This window comes from Calliopsis andreniformis, unplaced genomic scaffold (genome assembly GCF_051401765.1).
Source record: "Calliopsis andreniformis isolate RMS-2024a unplaced genomic scaffold, iyCalAndr_principal scaffold0001, whole genome shotgun sequence".
NCBI lineage: Eukaryota > Metazoa > Arthropoda > Insecta > Hymenoptera > Andrenidae > Calliopsis > Calliopsis andreniformis.
This window is the reverse complement of record NW_027480422.1, coordinates 39717950-39741519: the sequence shown is the minus strand read 5'-3', so window position 1 is coordinate 39741519 and position 23570 is coordinate 39717950. Positions and strand designations below refer to the sequence as shown.

Sequence of the window (23570 nt, the reverse complement as noted above, 5' to 3'; positions counted from 1 at the left end):
GTCAAATGTTCGAGCGTGTATTTATAAAAGATATACATAATTGTTTGGAAATCCAAGGACATCATATTCAACACTTAATAAAATAATTTTTTCTTTTTTTTATTTTTTTTTTTTTTGTGTTCTTAAATTCGGACTCAATTTTTCACTATAGCTTTGTGACTATACAGAATAGAAAAAAATGGTTCAAGCAAATGTTATTTAGTTTGATGAAAGCTATTACAATAACAAAATCTTAATGCTAGTTACTATTGAAAAAAATAAGAGGACTCTTTTCGCCCCAGCAGTGTTACGAACTGAAGCATTATCCACTTTAAACCATATAATTAAAAAAAATGAAGTCGATATATTAATTAGATTCTGAGAAAAGCGTTTGTACCATCTTGTATATCAAAGTAGAAATAATAAAACGTTTATATGCATATATTCGTACATGCCTTTCTTTTTAATTGTTAAAAATGCAGAAGTAAATAATTTCTAAATGACAGAAATTCATAAGTAGTCCAGTTTAACAAAAATGAGTAAAAAATTGAAAAATTTAAAGCTTTGTATTTTTTACATAAGTTCCAGTGTCAGTAAAATTATGACTTCGGACTTACGAGGGCCTCCCACTTGAAGTCATCGATCAAAGATATTTTCTGAAATAAAAGATTAAATCATTGCAGGCCAAGAATTTTGATATTTGACCTACATGTGTAGTCTTTTTCAGGATGACACTGTGTAATTTTCATGCAATCACCTTTATTATTAGTATTCGTGTTATCACATTTCTTACAGTGTATCGTTTTGAGTAGCCCCTACGATTCAGATCATTGCATCCGTCTAAAGTAAAAAAGTTAAAAATACTCTTAATGAATATAAGTGTAGTGACCATCAAAACTAAAATAAAATAAAGACGATGTATTATAGCAAGGTAGCTATTGTATAAAGTTGAAACTTCTGCTACAGAAGTTTTTATTTCTGCAGGCAATATAAAAAACTGTTATAGATATTGACATAATTATAATATGGGAGATAAAAGATCATCTATTTTACAGGTGTGTAAAATCTGAAACAAATCGGTCGAACCATTATTGAAATATTATGTCAGTTATTGAAAATGATACGTTGCAGGGAATATACAATAACTTTAATAACAGAAAAAATAATTGTATGAAAATTATATTATGTTATCTCACTAACCCACTAAATATGTGAAAAAATTTTCAAAACTCTTAGTCTACAACTGTATAAGAATTCTTTATTTCAAAAATTACCCAAAATCGGCACTTATATTTAGGAATAACCGACAGAAATAACCTGTCATATGTTATTTTAATTATGGCCCCTACATTGAATATCAAAAAGTGACTAATTTAGACCTTTATGATTTTTAGAATCCTTATATTCTGTGAAAATTCTAATCTCAGACTATTTACTCATGATTACTATTATACAGGGTGGAAATTATAAAGCGTTACAGACGAATGTCTTGAAAAATATTGATTATACACAAAAATGTTTCAGATGAAAGTTGTTCAACACCGAGAGGAATATCATGTGGTGCGCTTTTATTTTTCTCGGTGGACGCGCAAAGGTGAGGTGAAGGTCACGACCATTTTTTTGAATGGAACCATACTTATATTTTTTGTTAGTATTGTAGCTTATTTTAAGACGAGTTTGAAAACTATCTATAGAAGGTCATTTAAGATCAAACTTGCAGGAAAATGCCTAAAAGGTGATTGAAATAAATGTATTGATAACACTGTTCAACACGGGTCTGATTTTGTAAGCGTGAATAAACATTTCTTGTAGATTTCGACGCGCTGATTACGAATCTGCAAACCGTTTTTTTCCAGAACGTACAGTTTTTGAAAAAATCAATTTTGAAAAAAATGACAAATTTTCAACTTTGGGATTTTTTTCTGCTTTTACCGTAGTAGTTATTTAGTTGCTCTTTGCACAAAATGATTCTGTGGACTCTCCCGAATAAAATAATATAAATAGTTATTAGATTATAAACATCGAAATAGGTTTAAATAACAATTAAAGTGAAAAGGACACCCAAAACGCACCCATTTTTGCTGATATTTTTCACTTTATTTCAAAAAGTAAGGGTCTAGGAGAAAATTTGACTCTACCACGCGATACAGCAAACCTTTCTACTAAGGAAAGCATCAAGCGAATGTTCAAAATTATTTTTGTTTTCAATATTGAAATAAAATAGTTTGGCGAAACGCGCGGCGGCGACAGTGGTGCTCAATGACGTCAATGCGTATAGGGACCGCTGAACGGCAGGCGATAGGCGAGGCGTCCACCGGCGCGCGCCGCCGTCATTGAGTACCACTGTCGCCGCCGCGCGTTTCGTCAAACTATTTTATTTCTATGTTGAAAACAAAAATAATTTTGGACATTCGCTTCATACTTTCCTTAGTAGAAAGGTTTGCTCTATCGCGTGATATAGTCAAATTTTCTCCTAGACCCTTACTTTTTGAAATAAAGTGAAAAATATCAGAAAATATGGGTGCGTTTTCGGTGTCCTTTTCACTTTCATTGTTATTTAAACCTATTTCGATGTTTATTATCTAATGACTATTTACGTTATTTTATTCGGGAGAGTCCATAGAATCATTTCGTGCAAAGAGCAACTAAATAACTACTACGGCAAAAGCACAAAAAAATCCCGAAGTTGAAAATTTGTCATTTTTTTCAAAATTGATTTTTTCAAAAACTGTACGTTCTGGAAAAGAAACGGTTTGCAGATTCGTAATCAGCACGTCGAAATCTATAAGAAATGTTTATTCACGTTTACAGAATCGAAAGAAAGTAAAAATTTGTCGAACAGTGTAATTTAACGTCATTGCGTTTTATTTGTACTTTTGTACAAAATGGTTATCTTGTACTTCAATGCACTTAACAATCTTTTATTCAATTTATTTCCGAAAAGTAATTTGATTTTCATTTTACAAATTTATTCTGTATTCATTCCATTAACACTTTTCATGCCTTCGAACTTTTATACTGTTACGGATGCATCTCATACGCACTATTTCCCAAGACTTTTCAATGAAGCTTTTATCTGGCAATAAAGAAACCTCTTAATCTTGCCTACTCGCTTATCGTACATAATAGCTGCACTGTAACCGTAATTCCGGGGAGTATGATGCAACTTCCGAACCTTCTTATTTAGGAAATTTTAGTCGATTATATTGTGAGATCGGGATAATGTTTCCTTTCGAATCGGAGCAAATCTTATAGGATCCGCGAGTCGGCATAAATTCTATTCAGGCATTATTTTCAATCATTCTACCCCTGCATTGCCAGTGCGTTAAAACCAAGCATTAACTATTTGGTAATTTCTAAATATTCTTACACGTCACAAAAATTACACGACACAGCTGGTAAATCGAGAATTTAGTTACAATATATTTTAGATTTTAGCTTTTGAATTTGAGTTAAAGTTTGAACCCGCATTCTAACTCCACAATCCTTCGTAACAATCGAATGTTCCCACACGAAATATAACTTTACCGCTCGAGTTATATTTCTATTCTATTATTATTAAAAGTTACGAGGCCAAATTAACAATTCTGCGGCTCCCTAATTTCGCATTAGGTTACTTCGCATCCTAGCAGCTCCCTGATTTCGCATCAGGTTCGTCTGTGAATTTACCAACTTCCTAGCAGCTCCTCAACTCCGCGTTGAGTTCGTCTGCGAATTTCAATCCTAGTAATTCCCCGGTTTCGCATCGGGTTCGTTAACGAAGCTTCAACCTCCTGCCGCTCCCTGATTTCGCATCAGGTTCGTCCGCGACTGATTCTACTATTCCTGAGGCTCGCGGATTTCGCATCAGATTCGTCCTCGCCGTCAATAATCCTAACAGCTCCCTGACTTCGCGTCAGGTTCGCCTGCGCACCTTACTAACAAATTGACCCCATATACCTGTGTGAAAATTACAGACCACTTTCGCCGGTCTCAAGCGTTGCACTCGGCCCCGGCTCGTAACAATATTAAATCAATAATATGTAGTAGGTGGCCGAGGATGGAGATCGGTTTAGGAACAAAACGTGATTAACCTCTTTAGATTTTATTTCAAACTGCGACACGTGGTGCGAACTGTGTGACTCTGATCGGACTGACTGCAGGCGTCTACCGATTGTTTTGCCTACTTCCGGTACTACACTAGTCAACTATAGTTCGGCCTATCCTGACCGACGATTGACTTCAATCATCACGAAAACCTAGTACAGGTAACCCTCCTATAACACGGTAGATAGGTTCCTAGAAAATGCCGTGTTGTGTGAAACCGTGTTGTATGAGACCCAGAGCCAGTACAAAAAGGGGGGTTACGTTCCGAAAACTTATTAAAAACAAATATTTTTTTTAATTCTACATAAACAACTTAATTTTTATTAAAAATATAAACGTATGTACAACACAAAACAAGAAAAAGAAAAAACAAAAAATATTATTTTAATTTAACGCAACTTTAATTTAATAAATTTCTTCGTCGTCACTACTCAGTATAATCATCCGAGAACGTTTTTTCGGTGGAATGATATCGCCTTCACTTTCAGAACTTTTTTCTGCATTTAAAGTTCTTGCATCTTCTTCCCTCTTAACAAAATCTGTAATTTTTCTTTGCTTGCTGGTTCTTACCAGGTCATTGTAAATTTCTCGGTATGGAGCTAGACAGTTTTGCAGCTCCCTTTTGAATTTTTGGCTTCTTCCAGCGGAAGAGTCTGCATTCAAGAAAAATGATTCGAGATTTTCAGCTAAGCTTAGGCCTTCTTGTAATTTTTTTAATGTTAAATTATTAACTGCACAATCTTCATCAATGCTAGTATCCTCAGAATCGATTTGATTTACAGCTTCGGATGCCATTTCCATTAAATCCGCTTCGTCAACTTCTTCTTCCATTAATAAATCTTGAACGTCCTTAATAGCCATATCCTCAAAACCTTCGCCTCCGATTGATTTAGCAAGTTCTAATATGCCACCAATTTCATTTTCTGACGATTCACGCACGTTTTCTATTTCAACTGAAGAGGGACATGGCTTGGGACTAAAACTTAATGTCTTAAAGACGAAAAAGTTATTCTTTAACACACCGTGGCTCGACGCAGACTGCCGACCAGCAGCGTGAGACACTTTTGTTTTCAGGCCACGTAGATGAAAAGAAATACTTTCCGCAACACTGTATCTTTAAGACGGCAAACCTCGCCGCGGCTGTAGAAGTACAGTGTTGTACAAAGGTTTTTGCAATTTTCTTATCGTGTTAGAGCGAAACCGTGTTATAGGATGCCGTGTTGTAGGAGGGTTCCCGCAATTTATGAATCGTGTTATAGCGAAACCGTGTTATAAGATGCCGTGTTGTAGGAGGGCTACCTGTATATGCAATACATAAGGATTCCATTTTTTAAAGGTCATAAGACATAATATTCTTTCAAATAACATAAGGTAGATACGTAAAAGATACATAATTTCTTTTAAATAACATAAGGTAGATACGCAAAAGACACATAATGTTTTAAACCACCACATACATAATTCCTTACAATGTCGCTTCGCAGTACGCCTATCCTGTCAGCAAGTGATCGCTTATACTAAGTATGTTTAATATAAACTAACTTACAATAATTATATTTTATTTAACACCGAATATTTTATGAAAAACTTAAACTAACACTATATACACTATATACAAATATATACATAGGTTCTTATTCGCTATCACTATGAACTACATTCGATTTTGACCATAATCTCATCTTTTCAGGGGAACAAATATCCTCAAATGGCAATTGGGTTAATTGATGTCCATCTGGATCACGTATAACATAGCGATTATTGTCTAATGCTTTTACAACCTGGTAGGGACCTTTGAATTTCGGTAGTAATTTTTTATTCACACCAGGTGTTACGTCTACATTTTTTATAACAACATAGTCTCCTACAGTATATTGCGTTGGAGCTTTGTGTTTCTTATCATAATATTTTTTGTTGTATTCATTGGCTGATTGTATATTTGCAACTGCATTTTCCTTAATAGTATTTAAATTCCGATTAGTTACCATTTGTTCATCTAAAATTACACGTAAATCATCGTTAAATTTTGCTATCTGGTTTATACCAAACAGTAACCTACTTGGAATATCTCCAATCGTACGATTTACACTTGTAAGGATGGCACTAAAGGCGGATTATGAGGAGACAATAATAAGAATAGATTGATCAAGAAAGACGCAATCCCGCGATTACCTGCGGCTACATTTGGCGAGGCACTGCCGCGGATCGGCACGTGCCCGAAGTCGTCCGATGTTTTGCGAAAAACAATCGTCGCCTAGTGACGGGTCGCAATGGTTTCGACCGCTATTGAAATGCGTATAACTCAAGAGTCACACACACATACACACATGCATACACTCTTACACACTATTATTCGGCGCATATTCAACATCCTCCAACACTTCGTTCCACGAACCAGTACTTAAACTTAATTTTGCTAACATAGGTGTAAGAGATCTATTAATTCTTTCTATCTATCCATTAGCATGTGGTGTAGCCGTTGCAATTAAAATGTGCTGAATAGCGTTTTCTGCAAGAAAGTCTTTAAATTTATTCGAAATAAATGCACTACCTCTATCTGAAACTATTTTCTTTGATCTGCTATAAATTCGAGAATACGATTTTAAATGTCGAATAGCCTCATCTGAACTGGTAGTAACTGCCGGATAAAACTTTACAAATTTTGTATAAGCATCTATTATTTCAAAAATATATTTTTGCCGATTTCTGGTGCACTCTAAAGGAACATAATAATCAATGTGCAAACCATAAAATGGCACAGACCCTTTATCTGGACATTGTAAACTTCCTTCAACTCGGTTCGCAATTGTAGAGTACGTAATACATTTAATGCAGTTCATTATAAATTTTTTAATCTTTTGTTTCTTTCCGGGAAACCAGTAAACACGAGACACGTAATCTAATGTTTTATTTATTCCTTGGTGGCCAATTTCTTCGTGGCGTGTACGAATTACGTTATCCTCCATTGACGAAGGAAAATAAAATAACAATTGATTGCTCATTTTCCTGTAAACTATCCCATTATTCAACTCAAAGAATTTATGTTCATTATCTTGTAGTTCATCGTGCAATTTTTTTATTTGCGGGTCTTGACCTTGCAAAATCGCTAAATTACGTTCGAAACTATTCTCGATAATTACAAGTACGCTAAATTTATGCCTTAATGCATCAGCCTGTACTAATTTATCTCCCGTTCGATGTTCTAACGTGTGTTGATAATGTAACAATTTTAAAAGGAATACCTTATAAATAAATTCGGAAGCATTCCAAGGAATAAACCATTGCTAACGCTTCTAATTCAAAACTATAATATCTTGCCTCTGTTTGTGTTGTTCTCTTAATAAAATAACATATAGGATGAAATTTCCCATCCGTTTGCTTTTGCAATAATACTGAACCAAATCCCTGTGTGCTTGTATCGTAATGAAGCTCTGTCTCCGCAGCTGGAGAATAAATTGCTAATACTGGTTCGGATATTAAATACTTTTTTAAATTTTCGAAACACTTTAACATTTCGTTATCCCTTTGAAAAACGACTTTTGATTTCAATAAATCGTACAACGGTTTCGCTCTTAAGACAAAATCTTTTATAAATTTTCGAAAATATGATACTAATCCCAGAAAACTATGCAATTCGCGATAATTTCTCGGTATCGAATACTCACACACAGCTTGAATATTTTCTTGACTTGGCTTAATACCCGAAGAGTCTATACAGTAACCGAAATAAATTATTTCGCGTAAAAGAAAAGCGCATTTTTCCGACTTCAACTCTAAACAGTTTTTTACCACAATATACAAAACTTCTTTTAAAATCTCTAAATTCTCATCAATCGTTTTTGTAGCAGTTAATATGTCGTCTAGGTAAATTAGTATTTTCTGTTCATTTAATAGTTTGCGAAAAGCAGTATTAATAAAACGCATGAAAAGTGAGGGTCCGTTTGCTAAACCGAAAGGCATACAAAGGTATTTATATTGTCCCATAAATGTAATAAACGCAGTATAATGAATTGAATTTTCCTTCATTCGAATATGATGAAATGCGTCCGTCAAATCTAGCCGCGTAAAATATGCCTTATTTCGCAATTGATCAATTTGATCCTCTATTCTAGGAATTGGAAAATAATCTCATAATATTAATTTATTAAGGTCTCTATAATCAACAGCCATTCGATAGTCTCCCGATTTCTTTTTAACCAACACGATTGGACTACAATGTTGAGATATGCTTGGGCGAATAATTTCCCTTTCTAATAAATATTTAATTATGGTTTCAACCGCATTTTTGTCACAATACGACAATCGTCTTGGATTGTAATAAAATGGTTGATGATTTTGCTTAAGTACGAGCTCCATTTCCAATTTTGTAGCTGCTGATTCTGGTCTTTCTGGTTTTACATAATATTCACTAACAATATTCTGAACCTTATTTCGCGATTCCCAATTTATCCTCTTATCAATGTTTATGTGCATCGGGATACTATCCGCATTGTTTTCTTCAATTACATCAATTTTCAAAATTTCTGACACTGAACAATGGTCATCTTCCAATCTATCTTTACACCGAATCCGATCAGCTTTTCCCAACGTTATTTCTATGTTGTCGTTCGTAATAAAGTCTCTACCCAATAAACAAGTACAGCTTATAGTCTTTTCCGGAATTACGAAAAAATAAATTTCAATTTCGCAATCATTCACTAAAATATTTTGTTTCAAACGCCCTATAACATGTATTTTACTGCGATTCACGCCTTGAAACTGTATTGCATTATTATACGGTCTTAATACTACGTCAGATTTTGTGATTACTGACCTCGTCAAAAATGATACAGGACTTCCTGTATCTAAAACAGCGCTTACGTGCCCTACCGCATCCAATATTGCGTTGACGGTGTAATACGGTATAACAGTCGTGTTAAATTGTACCAAATGCGTTGTCGTCGCCGAACCTCTCATCGTCGAATTTGTCGTCGCCGAACTCGTCACTGGTCTCGAAGTCCTCTCCTTCACGGTAATAGATTTTTGCCGACATAACTGCTTCTTGTGACCTGCAGATCCACACAGGTAACAGGTTCCCTATTCTTTTTTCGGTTTTGGACACGCCGAATACAAATGTCCGGTTTCGTTGCAGTTGAAACATCTATTAGTAGGCTTCGACTCCTTTTGCCAAACATGTCTCTTGCTTGTCGTTTTGTTCGAATTTTCCGAATTTGATGCCATCATCTTCTTTGCTGGCTGACGATTCAACGTCCGTATGCGGTCGTAAATTTTCAATTTGTCTTTGAGCTCGCTTAATTCTTCCGCTTCGTAAAGTTAAGTTTTCCGACTTGAGTCGTCCTGAATGCCGTCGACAATATATTGTATTAAGGCCTCGGCCTCGATGCATCCTCGAGCCGCGATTTCTTTCATTACAAGAAAGTATTCGTGCACCGATTCCTCTCGTTGCATTCGTCGATCGCGCAACATTTAATGCAACTGCGCACTATTTATTTTCGTTGAAAATTCTGCCAACAGAAGGGATTTCAACTTCCTCCACGTCGTAATGCCGCGCTCGCCTTGCGTAAATAATTTTGCCGGTCCCGTTAAACATTTCTTTGCAAATAACAACTTCTGCAAATCTGACCAACTAAGCAATTTGGCGTTGTCTTCAAAATCTTGAACCTAACTTTCCACGGGGTAGCCATCGGTTCCATTAAATTGTCGAATTGAATCTTCGATATCATGAAACTTCAACGTAAATTTCAGTGGTTCACTGCTAATCGCACTCTCTTGTGACTAATTTCTTTTCGATGTCGGTAATGAATCTGTGTTTACTTGTAATTGTCGGATACTGTAATCGGCAATTTCCTCGTCTTCGGAATGTTCCGTTTCTGAAGACATCAGCGTCAGTCAATTCAAATCCACGAGATGTTCGCAGGTTCGACAAGCCACTTCCTCACTTTTACCACTGTAGTCTAAGTTTAAAATTGTACAAATAACTATTAACTCACTCGAGGTAAACGATGCCACTGTCCAGTTAACTTTTTCCTCGAAATCTTTCGATTCGATTGTAAATTCGAATCCCGTAGATTTACGAAAATATTTCCTATTGTTCCGATCACCCTATGTTCCTGTAATTAATCTGTATAGTGCACGGATCGATTTCGTTGGTGCTTTTCTGAGGTTCGCACTGATCGCCGGGATATCATTCACCGTCGCCATAATACCAAAATCGTTTTCTCGCCCGATTCACTTAAAAAAAACACAATCACAAGTTCCCAATTTACATAATAATCATAAACACAATACACTGTGTGATTATTCAGATCCCACTTCTGAAGCTGTAGTGGGTGGCCGAGGATGGCGATCGGTTTAGGAACAAAACGTGGTTAACCTCTTAAGATTTTATTTCAAACTGCGACACGTAGTGCGAACTGTGTGACTCTGATCGGACTGACTGCAGGCGTCTACCGATTGTTTTGCCTACTTCCGGTACTACGCTAGTCAAGTATAACTATGTGTTAAATATCAGCAATACTAAGAATAAGATCAAAGTCGTTATTAGTGAAATAAAACAAACTATTGAATCATTCGACTGTTGGACTATTTGGTTATTACACTATTGAAACTGGACTGCTGGAATATTATGTGCCAGAAGTATGGAATTCTTGAACTACATTATCCTTACATATAGAGTCAAATTTATTAAAGATTCAAATCTGTAGTTATTCAGATATTCATATATTGAAATATTTCAATAGTATAATTTATGTATTAATGTGGTTTTCTACAAGATAGTAAGTTTACTTTCATCACTATTCGTACTAAGTTATCCTTCGCTGAACAGTAGTATTTCTTAAATTTGTTGTAAGAATGGAAATGTTTCAAATTTCTTTTGATATATTTATGGTACTCGGAGAGTGCAGGAAATATTACAGAATGGCTGCAAATTTGTATGCACGACTAGAATGACTAGACTAGAACAGTGTTTTCTCTGTTCAAGTACTATGCAAGTGAAAAGAAATCGACCTGGAAATGTGGCTACGGATAATGTTGTTACTAATGTATTGACACTGGTTAACATGGATTCTCATACAAGCAGTAGACAAATTGCAAGAAAATGTGGAATCAATCATACAACTATATTGAACATTTTACATTGTTATAAGTTCGTTCCATACTGTTATAACATTACATCAAGATTTATACGGAGCCGATTTCATCAAAGGATTGAACTTCTGCAATTGGATTTGTTAGAAGATACTTGAAGATCTTTCATTTTTACCTAAAGTCGTATTTTCTGGTGAAGCAATATTTACAAATACTAGGCAATACGTGCAAAAATAGGCAAAACGTGCATCACTGGGCACCTCAAGATCCACATTGGATAAGAATAGCGTTTCAACATTCATGGACCTTGACCGTTTGGTGCGGCATTGTTGGAAATTTTATCATTGGCCTGTACTTTTTCGAAGGACGTTTACCTACGCCATGTGCTACCCTAATTATGTGAAGAAGTGCCTTTAAATATACAACGCGTTATGTGGATGCAACATGACGATGCGCCTCCGCACTATTCGCTATGTTCTCGAACAGCTATGAACGAAATCTTTCCAGAAAGGTGGATAGGTCGACGAGGTCCTGTAGCCTGGTTTGCCCGTTCGCCGGATTTTTAACACCTGGGCTACTTCCTATGGGGTTACATTAGAAACTGCATAATATTCATTAAGTCTATGTCGTATGAAAATATGAAAGTCAAAATACGTGAAGCTTGTGCTAAGATAAACATTGAAATGTTGCACAAGGTTCATCTGAAAATCATTTCAAGAAAGAATTGTGAAGTCCATTGAAGTACAAGGTTATCATTTTGAACACTTACTAAAGTACAAATAAAACGCAATTACGTTAAATTATCAATATATTGATTTCAACCACCTTTTCAGCAGTTCGCTGCAAGTTTGACCTCGAATGACCTTGTAACGGATAGAGAGGCCGCGAACTTCCCACTCTCGCGAACACCCCACTCCTGTACTGCGACGTTAATGCGCACCGCGACCGCCAGGCGGCCATATCGCGGACAGCGATCTCGTGAGAAGATTCGCGGGCCGTCGAACTCATAAGCAGTCGCGACGACCCAGAGAGGCAGAGCGTGCCAGCCGCCGATAGTGAGTGCACCCCACAAGCGACCACGGTTCCGAGGCACTCTCTCACTGTATACTTTCTGTATGTAACCTCCAACGGGTCCCTCCGGCCGGTGTAACCGTCTGGTGCAACCATCCGGTGGTCGAATACCACCCCGTCTATCCACTGGTCACCAACGGGAGCCACTTCCGTGATAACCGACCGGTGCATATCGGAAGGCCATGGGCGCCGGGTCCCTCGGTCAAGACTCGTGGAGGTACAACCTCCCGCGTCTGCAGCACCAACCAAGTCCCACTCCATATCCCTGAAACAACCCCCCAGCTCGAAAGCAACAACGTGGACCAAAGGACAGTTAATAAAGAATTGTTTAACCTCCTACACGTCTCCTTCATTCGTAAATCGCGAACCCGGGGAACCGACTGAGTCGGCACCTCCTTCCTCGTCCACCGGTGACCACGCCGAACATGGTCACCACCTTCTGTAGATAGTTTTCAAATTCGTCTTAAAATAAGCTACAATACTAGCAAAAAATAAAAGTATGATTCCATTTGAAAAATGGTCATAATCTTCACTTCATCTTTGCGCGTCCACCGGGAAAAATAAAAGTCCCACCACATGATATTCCTTTCGGTGCTGAACAACTTTCATCTGAAACATTTTTGCGTATAATCAACATTTTTCGAGATATTCGTCTGTAACGCTTCATAATATTTACCCTGTATGTTAAGTACAATGCTTTACTATAGATTTGTAGATGTTGGGACTATTTTAATATTTCTCTAGATTTAAGATGTGCCTTTCACAATTTCTTTGACTGTTTAGATTCTGGAACCATGTAGACAAATATATCAGACTATATTTTTCTCATTGTGGAGAGCAAAGAGAATGGAATCTATATTATCTGCGATTTGGAAACGACAAATAACATCGGCAAAGATGTTTCGTAAAATGCCAGAAGTATTACCAATCCAAACTCACATACATTTAATCACAAGCAGTATGGTTCACTTGGTACATCAAATGCAATATTTTTTCCTATTTGAGGTAAGATTGAAGATTATTATAGATTATTATATGAAATTGCATTCGCAATATCTATCACATATCTAGCACGTATCATCGAGAAAGGTTTCAACTATGTATAGATTGTACTTGATTTTAGTTAAAGGACAGAGATGAAACCTGCAATATTTTCGGAGAGTTATAATACAGATAAATTTTACCAACCTGATTGGGAGGTCATTCTGATCGAAATATGTTACATATCCTATCGGGCGATTCGTTTTCGTTTTCAAAATGTAGACAGAAATACTGAAACTGCTGTTACCATTAATAATCAATTTCCAATTATTCAGTCGATGCGGTCTATACGACCACGCCTACTTGCGTGCATGGAAACAGAAGATGATCATTTTGAACAATTCGTTTAAATCAGTGTAGAAGAGAGTTCCAAATAAAATATTATAATTAAAGGTTAAGTAGCTTAAATAAGAGCTATTTATTAGAATCTGTTTATTAGAATTAGAGTTTGAATTAGAACTATTGCTTTAGCCGGTACTCGGATACCTATGAGATGTCGGAGTAGTAAAAACTAGCCCGGTACTCGAAAAATGTCCGACTAGTAGAAATTACCCTGATACCCAGGTAATTATAAGATATCTGAAGATAGTCGAATATCTCAATGCAAGATTTGACTGATTTTTTAGGATTTTCACCTAACCACGATATTGATTGAACAAGCCGTGCATAATCTTTACCCAAATTCCATTATGTCATATATATTTTAGATACACTTTAATATAAAGCAATAAAAACACTGATAATATACGCTTTCCTCACTCTTATCACGAGACATCTAAATGATTACATTTAATCGACTACAACTAATTATAACATATACTTTTCAGACAATATCACACTTAATTGCTTGCAGTGTATCGTAGTTATAAAAGAACAGCTCTAGGTTGAATGCATTTCATAACTTTCCATTCCATATCTCGAAAATAAGGTAAATCGATCCACAGAGTACATAACGTTTTTTGTTGAAAATGACCTCCGAAATATGTTAACAAAATTTGTTGTTGAGATCTGAAACACCTCGTATAAAAATTTATATTTTTAGTTCCATATTTGTTGAATTCTGCTTACACATACGCGTCCCTGATAACGCATCCTTCAATACGCAACGTATGCTCTTCTGTTGTTTCTGTAAATATAGCACAAGTTTGGCAACTAATGTAACTAATGTACTTATAAAGAGTGAAGTACATATTTAGCTGTAGCTGTTGAGTTTGAGCAGTGTCTTTGAAAATTTTACATAATGAAATAGAGAAAAAAGTTTGCCAGGCGATCCAACACCCTATAAGGACTCAATGGGTCTAATTTGACCCAGTCAAATGTGAACCAATTAGAATGTATGATAGTTAGGTTTGAGTTATCGTTGTTCACTAGGTCAGCTTAGATTCACTAAGTCATTATAAGGTGTTGGATCGCCTGGAGGACAGTGCCCATTTAGTGTTAACAACGTATTTAATATTCCATGACACACCACCCGAAACTTAAATTAAAACTTAACGAAAAAGAGACGAGCCATTTTTTGTAGGATGCCCTACAGATATTACAGGAACAGCAGAAAAGCGAATGTCGTATATTGATACATATGCTGCTAAGGACGCAAACACATGTGCAAAATTCAATGTAGTAGTACCAATAGTTTTTTGCAAATATCTTGAAAACTAAGGCTGAGTGACGGTTATATGTATAGGAAAAAGTTGTGCAGAATATCAATCTTGACAACATATTTAAAAATCGTCGAAATCAATGAAGTCGCCCGCTTTCTAAATAATTACCGAAATTTCTTTCTGGAATGCAATGATGCCAAATTCACGGGACATAGGATAAATCTCTATCCCCTCCATAACCGACCATACTATGCCCCTCAGTGCGTTCTTGCACTACTAATCTGGCATCACTACAACAATGCTTTGAATGTAGAATAGAGAGAGCAGTGATTGAATATAGAGCTTCACTATGCTTCACTGATCAATCAGTCATAATTGTTGTATTATTCCATAAAAAATTTTTTATTTAATATTTTATTTTAAATGATTCGTAACAATGCTGATAGTACAAGTCAGTGACATTAATAAAATTTGTAAAATATTTTTAATGTCTACTATCAGGTGTTTTATTCTCTACGGAATGCTTTCCGCGGAATCCTCCTGCGTCGAGCTGTTGAGAGCTCGAGGCAGGACGCCCTGATAACTTCGCCGTATCCGCCCTGCAAGTCGCTCCACTAATGGACCGATTGACCGGGTGGGCGCCAGGTACTTTCGTACCGATTTAGTAAAATCTCGCAACACTACGCGACACTTGCAGAACGGGCACGGCGGCTTTTCTCGGCTAGCTCGTCGGAAGAGGACGGGTCGTGGTCCGGAAACGCAGGAAAAGCGGGCTACAGCGATAACAAAACTAAACTCAATTTGTCTCCCACAGATGTTTATTACAATTACGGCACCGTGCAGACGGCACGGTGAAGGAAGACCACAGGTGGTCGGTGTTAACAGACACGTGTCCGACGCTTCGGCACACGCGGACTCGCCCGTCACAAATTTTGTCGCATTAGCACGATAATCAGACGCGAAAGCGTTATCGCGGTATTAAAGACGCCCTGGAGGAAAACCCGAGTCGCGCCTCGCACTACCGGCACTCCGTGCCCAAGAAAATTATACGACTAAAGTAATCAAGTGGCTTACCCTAATTTCGCTGATCGCTCCGCCGTTTCGACAACGAGTGACGATACCCGGCACGCGCGTATGCGACCCCCCTCGATTCGCGGCACGTCCCTCCCCCGCGCAAGCGCTACAGCCCCGCCGCGTACTCGCTCTGGCCCAGGCGCGTACATGAGGAGCGAGGCCCCGCTCCTCTCCGGTGGCGTTCTGCATTTGTCCGCCAATGTGGAGACTCCCTCAGGACTTTCTGTGGTTCTGGCCGCCTGGGCGACGATCTCCGGGCTCGCCTCCACCCTCGCCTTCCGTTCGAGCCTCCTTAGTAGGGCAGCGCCGCGGAACCATCTGTCTGGTGGTGATTTCCTTCTTCGGCCCCTTTGGTCCACCGCGAAAGCGGCAAGTCCCTCAACTCCGAGGGTGGAGGGCCCTTGTAACATCCGGTGTCATTACTGCGCCTGAATCTGGAACTGCGCGGCCAGGGGACGGGGACGGCCTCAGGGTCCCTCAGGTATCTTCTACGGACCTGAAATGTCGTGCGCGCTCGGCACGGAGGCACCCGAAATTAGCAACTATTCTTAATACGCGACTTTTCCCCCAGGAGACGTCTCTCGGCAGGTGCTCGCAAGGGGGCCGTACGGTCCTTCTTCTTAATAACATTACTGACTACTATACCCGGGGACGGCGCTATGCGTAATGTCACACTACATATAATTCGTAAAATACTGTATTGGTAGAACATGTAATGTGTGTACGATTAATAATACTCCAAATCATTCACATCGTATAGACAGAGTCTTTTGTTGCACTCCTTTAAGTAATATTTTGTTAGTAATCTTGAATTCAGAAACATTTAATATTTAGTAATTAAACTAAACATGAATAATCTTACATTTTAAGGTAATTGAATGTTCATGGGACACATTTACAAAACAGTTGGGGCAAGCGGCATCATTGGATGAAATAATTACATCACACAATCACTTTATAAATGCAGTAAGGCGTGGCACGTTATTGGACGAAAAATCTCAAGTAAGTATTCATCATGTTTTCGAGAATTTTAAACTAAGATACTTGTCCCAATATCTCTGCCTTTAAGGCACTTAAAAAAATGCTTAAGCAATTACAAAAAAGGACCTTTAATTCTATGTTTTAGCAACAAAATATCAATTTTTAATTGTTCTCGAATGTTTAAGAATTTTCTCGTATGAAGCTATCAATATTTTAATAGATTTTTAAATGAAATAAGGAAGTAACTTTTTGTTTCTATTTCTGTGCCCCCTATTTCTGTCTGTCCACTTTTTTATGCCCTCTATTTATTAAATAAACTACCTGTACGCTTATACGCATGCATTTAAATGACGGCCAGTCCAACTATAATTCCTAATCACGAATACCCCGACGATTCCGAGGAAGGCAATAGTAGTCTAAACCTAATATATTATACTGTTATTTATCCCCGACAGTGTGGCCGGAACGTAAAACTGTGCTTCTTATTCCTATGTATCGTTCATATTCTACCGACCTGAGACCCCTCATTTCTGCATTTCTGTAAAAACCTGTTTTCATTTGATTTGTGTCCTATTGATAATTATTTGAAAAGGCGTTATCAAATTAATAATTGAATTAGCTGAGTTATTTTTACTGATTTATTATAATTTATAACAAAGTATAAATGTTGCGACGTGACCGTCCCGCCGAGCCGTATTCGGCTTAGAACGGGCGTGCAGATCTGGCCACGACGCCTCCCACGCCTTGATTTTTCCGTGGGCGCCAGGTATCTTTCGATACCGGCGTGAAACGCGTCTCCTGTTTTCCCAAATCCGCGGCCCGGGCCAGGTCTTCGCGCGGAGAGAGTGGCGAGGTTCTTTCGAGCGCAGGGTGAGGAACGCTTCGGGATTTCGGGTTCTTACGGCGAGAACGCCAGTCAAAACTCGGTTTTCTGTGGAATTAAAAGATATATTTCAGCGAGAAACGTACAAGTTATGAGCGACTGATTACACGCGCTGTCCCGCGACACGTGGCCGCGGGCAGTTACCCGTTCCCCGCTAATATAATCGCGTAACAAGGTTTCGAGCGACGACGAGGTTGAAACGCACGTTCGGCACGCGTAAGAGAACCGCCCGCGTGGCTGCTGTTACACCGAGGTTACACCAGCAAGCCGAAGATGTACCCGCACGCGACAACCGTTAGCTAACACGCCGCTAAGCCGCAAACTCGCCGTTTGGTCGAGTCCGCAGGCTTCGAGAAACCCGCACGCGAAGGCTTTCTTCCTGCAGGAAGAAACACGGCCTGTACGACCACCAGGAGTCGGCCCTCTCGAGATTTCGATTGCGAACGATCTAGTCCGAGTCAACCGGGGAGAACAATGGAGGAAGACTTACCACCTGTGACCTGGTCAGCGTCCCGTATAAGAAGAAGGCCGAGATCGCTGCGTGCGGCAGGATCTCGGCACGCGACGCTTCCCCCACTGTGCCCCGATTGGCTCGCTCATCTCGCGCGATCTCGCGACCAATAATCCGTCACGCCGTTCGAAGATTGACGGTTGATTGGCAGGTCCTCCCTGAGTCCCCCTGGTACTCTTCCTGCGGCGTGGATCCTAGGCGCAGTAGTAGACGTCGCTCTTCCGGGGTCCGCTGCCATCGTCTGCCCGCGAGATGGCTCCCGTGGCTTCGTCCCTGCGCCTCTCCGTCGAGGATCTCTCCCCGGAACGCGGGGTGAGGTGGCCAACCTCCCCCGCGTCAGCTGGTCCCCATGCACCGGTGCGTCCTCACACATCCGTGGGGCAGCCCTCCCATCGTGTGTCCTCCCTGAGTGGCACGATGGGTTCCGACAGCCTCCCAATTTAGGCGTCGTGTCACTCGCCGGGTGAAGTGACTCTGGAGCGGCGGGTACCCTGGCCGCTCCCCGATTCCGAAGATCCGCCGCAAGAGACCGTGTCGGTGGTGTCGAGATGGTCTCGTACCTGTCGCCTGCCGATGCTGCCATCTAGGCCGCTGAGATATCTTGATGAGCTAGGGCGCACAATAGATGTTAGAAATACGTTGGACTCTCTCTGGTGCGCACTAAAGGCCTCTCTTGCCCCCGGGAAGGGTTCGGCTTTGTGACTGGCACTTGTGCCACGTCACAATGTAAAAGAAATATATTCTTGTATGTTAATTGTTTAATAGTTTTTATACATCACTATTACGTGTCCCGCGCGTCGACTTGGCTGAGATTGTTTAGGCGTTGTAAAATTTATGACGATTTGATTTTATGATTGAACCTGAATAATTAGATAGTACTTTATACGGCCCGAGCGGTCTACTATAGAAATGATACAAAATCAGATAGTGTAACATTGTTTATATACAATAAAAAGGAAAAAATAATCTTAATAATTTCAAAAGCTAATCAATCATTGGTTGAATAAAGAAAAGGTTACACAAAGTAAGTAAGAACAATTAAATGAAATTATAAAATTGAATAAAGAAGTTACAAACGAAGTAAAGAATTTGTTAAACGAATCGAATAATTTATGAACGCACCTCTAGTAAGGGAATTCCCACAATCTATTAGACAACTGCAGATTATTATTACAGAAGATTATTTAGAAATACAGAAAATTAAGATGACAATGAAGGATTTACCCAACAAAATCAAACTCTTATTCTAATAATTCGCTCTTGTTGATAGTTCTTTTGTACTAAGTTGTTCTTTCGTGAATCTCAATGGTTGAGTAATCCTTCTCCAGAGAAGAAAACATACTTATGCACAGGTTTCGAATACACTTGATACTGAATAAACTAACAGTAGTGATTGCAAATAGTAATATTTGAATATATAAAAATAAAAGAAATTGAATAGAATAAGAAATTGATTAAATTGAATAACTGAGATTATAAATTGAAATATATATCGATAAAAAAGAAAATGTATGACATGAAGCAAAGTCCCTGTGCACAATTTGAACGTTCCGGTTTTAAATTGTTTCGCGGTCTCGACGACACACACCTCGCGCTTACTCATCGAAGAGTGATGCAACTTTGCACCCTCAGAGAGGTTCAGAGATCGACTCTGAAGAAACCGGGCTGTAGTGTTTTCTTTTATGAGTATTTCCACGAAGCTACACCCTAAGAAGTCGCGCTGGAGGGATGCGAGAGCACAAAGAGACTTCGGAAAAAATCGTCAGTATCGATCGTAATTCCGCCGCCGAACTGTGTAACATCTTGTTTTTTTTTTTACGGAATGCCACGGCATTGCGACGTTGCCTCGCAAAACGTTTCAAAATAATCTTCGACCGTGGGGTTTTTAATTCGGTGCGTTCCGCGATTGTCGATCATTAAAAGGTCAAGTGCTCGTTTGGTGAAGTGATCAGTGTTAATGACCGTAGAGTGTTATAAATACAAGATGGCTTCCTGTGGTGTTGTATACCTAATGGTCACTCCGAGCCCTTGGGGGGGACCCGGGGTAGTGTCGGGCTCCCGCCCCAAATTGGGACGGACCTACCGACTAAAACCCCCACGGTGGCCTCTATGGCGCATTGAGAAGGAAACCGGGAACTCGTTAGAACACTTCCGGTGCCCCTCGCGCCGGCGCTCTTGCGCCCTACCCGGCGGGTGGGGAAAATCCCCCGTCGCCCTTTTGCCTTCCTTCGCGACACGTGGGGCCACACCACGTACCGCACTTCCCGTACCACCGATCCGAGCGTCCAGGAGCCCCAACTCCTGACCGCCCGATGGCCCGAGGTCTCTGCTGCAGTGTGTAGCAGAGGGCTTGGGACCTCGGCTTCGCCAAACCTGTACTGCGTGAAAGATCTCCACGCAGCCCCTGGGGATACCAGCGGTCCTTACACTGCCGGCGGTGGAGAAGGGAGGCGGCACCTTCCTCTCCTCGGTACTGCGATACGGGAGGCATGCCCCTGCCGTTCTCGAGCTCTTTCGGCGGCCTCCTTCCTGTCTCGCAGAAGGAGGCCGTCGCCGCCCACTTCGCCGGGCTCTCCAGTGCCGCCGCGATGACACTGGAAATTCCTAGGTCCATAGTCTCCAGTTTTTGGCTCAGGACACGACGCTCTGCTGCCCACGCTGGACATACTTCCAGAGTGTGCTGCGCCGTGTCCTGGCCCCCTGCACAATGATGGCAGACATCCGTTGCCTCCTTTCCTATTCGATGCAGGTACTCACCGAAACACCCATGTCCGGTGAGCACCTGCACTATGCGGTGTCCTGCACTGCCACAGCTCCAAGTGCGGCAGGATAGCCTGTATAAGCCCGGTCAGTAGCGGACCCCAGTTGAGCTCGCCACGCGTCCAGGAGGTCAGCTCGGGACCGACGTTCTAACTCCCTCAACTCCGAGTCTTCTTGAGGCCTCTCCCTATCACGGAGCTCCCGCATTCCTATATATCGCATCCTTAAGGACACGGCCTGTAGCTCCGGCGAGGGAATGCCTGCCAATAGGCCCGCCGCCTCGTGGGAGACGGTGCGTTATGCTCTTATGGCCATGATGGCCATCCGGCGCTGTACGCTGCGCAGGAGCACTTTGCTCCTTCGATCGTTCATCAGGTCCATTGCCCAAACAGGGGCTCCATACATGCACTTTGACCGCACCGCACCATAGTAGAGGTGGCGGACACCTTCCCCTGGCCCCCCGATATTCGGCAGTAGACGGCATAATGCCGCCGCCATCTTTTCGGCTCGTCGGGCCAGGCCTTCGAAGTGGGCGCCGAATCGCCAGCGACTAGACAGGGTGAGGCCCAGGTACTTCATAGATTCCTGAACCTCGATCGAAGCCCCACCTACCCGTACACGCCGACAAGGTAACCCCCTTACAGCAGAGGGCCCGCTGAGGCATAAAGTCTCCGTTTTCCCTGGAGAGATATCCAGACCTATCCGGCGGATGCTGGCTACGACGACTGCAACCGCTATCTCCATGAGAGCTGTTGCCCTACCCTTAGATTCGCCGCTGGCGTGAACAAGTGTATCATCCGCATAGCAGATCACGTCCACGACAGCAGGGAGCGAACTTTGGAGCACCGAATCGTACCCTATGTTCCATAATACGGGGCCCAAGACCGACCCCTGGGGGACTCCGCGCCCCACCGCATACGTCTGTATAGTGCCGCACCGACCGACCCATTCTATGCTTCTGTCCCGGAGGTAAGAGCCAACCATTCTTTGCAAATACCGGGGCACCCGATGGTAGTCAAGCGCCCCAAGTATCGCATCCCAGGGCAGGGTGTTGAACGCGTTTGTTATATCTAACGATACAGCGAGGGACACCCCACCCTGGGCCGTCGCGCGTTCCGAAAGAGCCCGGACGCGTAAAATCGCGTCAATCGTCGATCGGCCCTCTCGGAATCCGAACTGTCGTTCCGACAAGTCAGGTCCCAACCGGGACAGGTGCTGGGTGAGGCGATTGGAGATTATCCTCTCGAGGAACTGCCCGGCCTCATCCAGCAGACATATCGGCCGGTACGATTCCGGTTCCCCTGCCGGACGCTCGCCTCCCTTTTTCAAGAGGACGAGCTTGCCTCGTTTCCAGATATCTGGGAATTCTCGCCTCTCGAGGCAGCCGCGCATAAAACGCCTAAACCGGTCCCCCAGGACGCCAAGGATCCGAGCCAGGATCTTCGAGGGAACTCCATCTGGCCCCGGAGCCACGCTCCGCGACTTGAGACAGTCCATGGCCCGGGAGAACTCTGCATCAGTGACCCGCACCAACTCAGGATCCTGTAGAGGGGTCATGTCCACTGGGGTGGACGCGGCCACACCGCTATCCGGCGAATCGGGAGGGAACAGTGACGTCACAACCCGTCGGGCAAAAGCCGGTTCCATCGTTTCCAATACGGGTGGCGCCCATTGTCTCAACTTGCTCAAGACCATTTTGTATGGGCGCCCCCATGGGTCACTATCAATAGAGGCCAGCAGTTCTCGCCAAGCGACATCCTTGGCCTCCGAGATCGCGCGCCTGAGGCACTTATTCGCCTCCCTGTATGCATCGTACAGGCGCGCAACTTCCGCCGGATCAACGCCCACGCGGGACCGGGCGCGGGTATACCGGCGACGAGCGCGGACGCATGTATTGCGCACTAGTGCAATGGTATTGCTCCACCAGTACACCGCACCTGGCCTTTTGGCTGGGCGTGAGCGGAACATGGCTACGTCGCATACACTCGCCTATACATAGGCCACTGCATGGGCGGCCGCCACGAGAAGGTCCTCATCCAAGGTCTTAATTGACCATCACGGTGGTCGGCGACAACGCGGCGCGCGGCCGCTGTTGAAGGAGCGGTCGTCGCTAGCAGAGTCACGGGGGGGGGACCACCCCCATAGATATGTATAAATGGTCACTGAGGGTGGCCACCCCCTCAAGTACCCGCCAGTCTGTGATCCTGCCTCACATCCCAGGGGAGGCCCAGGTCAAGTCCACAATTGACGCCCCCTGTGGTCTGACACATGTAAAGGCTGCCCCTCTGTTGATCAATAGGTCAGATGCCGCCGCCCAGTCCTGGACTAATTCGCCCCATCTGTTCGTGCTGCGGGAGCCCCACGTCGTGGCGTGGGCGTTAAAGTCCCCCACAACAATTACTGGGCGGGGGAGACAGCGTCTAACGCAGGCCCCAACTTCGTCCAGGTATCTTTCATACGCGCATAGATCGCAGTTGGGCGTGATATATACGCC

At 41.7% G+C, this 23570-nt stretch overlaps 1 protein-coding gene across 4 annotated transcripts in view; it reads left to right on the top strand.

The window, feature by feature from the left end:
* Positions 1-23570, top strand: part of Grip91 (gamma-tubulin complex component 3) — a 146473-nt gene that overhangs the window by 102263 nt on the left and 20640 nt on the right. For 2 of the 4 annotated variants that reach the window (XM_076390185.1, XM_076390186.1), the window contains 2 exons: positions 13009-13230; positions 16812-16943. In XM_076390185.1, the coding sequence (XP_076246300.1) occupies positions 13009-13230; positions 16812-16943 (354 nt within the window). The remainder of the gene's footprint in view (positions 1-13008; positions 13231-16811; positions 16944-23570) is intronic. The other 2 variants (XM_076390188.1, XM_076390187.1) reach the window with 2 other exon arrangements.